Below are 2,651 nucleotides of genomic sequence, written 5' to 3'. Positions count from 1 at the left end.
TTGATAATAAGAACATAAATTCATGTGAAATTGCATTAACAAAGGAAGGAAAGAGCACAAGCATCATAGCAAATTTTGAATCATACTCAGAATGAATATGGATATGGAAACATACTCAGAATGATACTTCTTTAGATTTTGAATCATACTCAGAATGAATGTGATGTACCGTGTATGCACTTTATTTTTTGTCAAGTAACATTTTCGAGGACAATTTTTCTTTTTCTTTTTTTTTATTACCAAAGAAAATTTTTATTGGTGTAATCAATAGTACAATAAGTGCCACAAAAAAAATAAAATAAAAAATAGCTAAGGCCAAACCATCATAGCTAAAATCGTATTCTACCATGCAAGCATTATAATTATCAATTGTATCAAAGGTACTCCTTTATACCAGATTAATTCCATCAATATTTTTCTTGGAAACTAAAATAAAATAAAATAACATCAAAACAAAACACATATCAAGACAAACGGAACACCCTTCCCAAAAATGAAAATCAATGATTGAACAAGTTAACAACACATAAGGTCAATTGGGAAGATATATTGTGGTACAGAACACATCTCGCTTGAATTAATTACAAAACTCAGTAATATCATACAGCATGAATTAACCTAATAAAATGACTTTTTTTCAGAGGTTATGCAAAGTCATGTCTGTTGTTAAACTGCTTCACCAAATAACTGAAAAAAAGATGTACAAGTTAAGGCTGAGCAATTCTTCCCTTAGTTCTAAATGCACACGATCACATACATATCTGTGATAGAATTCTATACACGTAGAAGAACTGTTCATATATATGTAGGTTATCTAGGAACATGTCCTTTGAGATTGAACCAAATTCAGCACTCAGATTCATCACTACCTCTCTTGCTCTGTTGATGAAATCTACACCTTCTCTCCTCATTTGCAAGCCCTTAGGACATCTGAGCAAGCTGATATAGGTTTCCAAGTCATGAACACAAGATGGGTCTTCCATCTTGAAAAAATCTAGGGCTAGTTCAACACCCACATGAGCATAACATGAGTAACTCCATGGAAACTTGTATTCCCCATCACCCAAAACCCTAAAATTCTCATTAAACACAACCCCAGGAAGCTTTGTGATGGGGTCATGAACATTCACTATCCTCAGGGCTTTTATCCCCAGCTCTTCACACCGGCCTTTGAAACCCGAGTTCCCAACTCTTGGCCCTGCAAATGAGAAAACTGTAACTGGTATTGTTGTTTCTTGATGATTCGAAATTTTTTTCACTTTGTTTAGTCCAAGCTCTCCAATATCGTAAGCTAGAAGAAGAGCGAGCGAGCTCCCCATGCTATGCCCGGCTAAAGTTATACTAATTTCCTCACCTTTGTACTTATTTATCAACCGCGAGATTTCAGAGAGGAGCTGTTCGCGACAGCTTCCGAGCCCAAATTTGCTTGAACTTTCATCTGAAGTATAAAGGCTGAGAAACCCCGATTCCACCTGCACGTCTGGACGGGGATTGTGGGGATCGAGCCGCGCTGGAGTCAATGAGCTCATGAAGTTGGAGATCCATTCAGGGTAAGTGACCGTTCCTCTGAATGTTATAAGTACATCTCTCCTTCCCAGTCTTTGGACTTCTTGGTCGGATGAAACTGCAACATATCCTATCCAACGGCCACAACAGGGGCCATTTTGGATCGGAATGTTGAAGTCTGGGGTAGCGTAGATGTATTTAGTGACCTCGTACCCCGAATCCTCCAACCCTACCTCTCTCAACATGTTCTTTTTACCATACTTGCAATTCAAGTATCGTTTCGAGGCAGGTTCAAGGTCAAAAGCTTTGTAACATGCGGTGACAAACTCACCGTACCGGATGATCTCATGGCGGAGAAGAGGGTCCAAGGGTTGCACTAGATTTTCCCAGTTGTTCGAACCCTGAACCTCTCTCCAAACACCGGCCAAAGTACAACCAGTTTCTTCAACAGCCTTAGTTGCAACTACCGGTGGCGGTGCAGTTAGGGAAGCAACCATAGATCGAGTGGCCACCGAGGAAGAGGTTTCGCTCTTTCTCTTCAAGGTGACTTGACCAAATGAACATGGCTTTGATAAAGCATCCCATGGAAATGTGACATGGTTCATATTTGGGCTTGACATAACAGAAGTTGAAGCCATGGATATATATATTCTCTCCTCTAGATATGATTTTTTCTTAGAGAGGGAGAGAGCATGGTAGAGAGTAGAGCAAGTGAAGGGATGTAATATATATAAGGAGTGAGAGGGAGTGTTTTTTTTTTTTTTTTTAAGAAATTGATTGAAGACAAATGAGAAAGAGAAAGGCATGTTTGGCGAGGATTTGACTAATATTGTCAAAATTCTAAGGTGTTTTTTTAAATGGTCGGTTGGTTTAATTTACAGTATAAATTTAAGAGAGAGAGAGAGAGAGAGAGAGAGAGAGAGAGAGAGAGAGGAGTGAGAGTTGGGGTTTCCTTTTTGCCATCTGGACTGTGTAAGGAGAGGGGAACCACTATAAAAAAAATATTAATAAAATTATAAGAAAATTGATACATGTGCATCAGGAGTTTCTTTCTGTTACCAGCTAAACGTTTTAGAAGCGTCAACCAAACGAGTAAATCTTTGTCAAAATTAACACATCATACAAAAGTTTCTTATGCGGCACTT

At 38.5% G+C, this 2,651-nt stretch overlaps 1 protein-coding gene across 1 annotated transcript; it reads right to left on the bottom strand.

The window, feature by feature from the left end:
• Window positions 1-552: 552 nt before the first annotated feature.
• Window positions 553-2,287, bottom strand: DGL (alpha/beta-Hydrolases superfamily protein). The gene has a single exon (XM_028250348.2). It carries the CDS (start codon window positions 2,142-2,144, stop codon window positions 750-752), a length of 1,395 nt encoding a protein of 464 aa, XP_028106149.2. The 5' UTR covers window positions 2,145-2,287; the 3' UTR covers window positions 553-749.
• Window positions 2,288-2,651: the final 364 nt, after the last annotated feature.

This window comes from Camellia sinensis, chromosome 6 (assembly GCF_055761805.1).
Source record: "Camellia sinensis isolate YWXY chromosome 6, ASM5576180v1, whole genome shotgun sequence".
Taxonomy (NCBI): Eukaryota; Viridiplantae; Streptophyta; class Magnoliopsida; order Ericales; family Theaceae; genus Camellia; species Camellia sinensis.
Note: the sequence above shows the minus strand (reverse complement) of the source record. Positions and strands in the feature narration are given on the sequence as shown.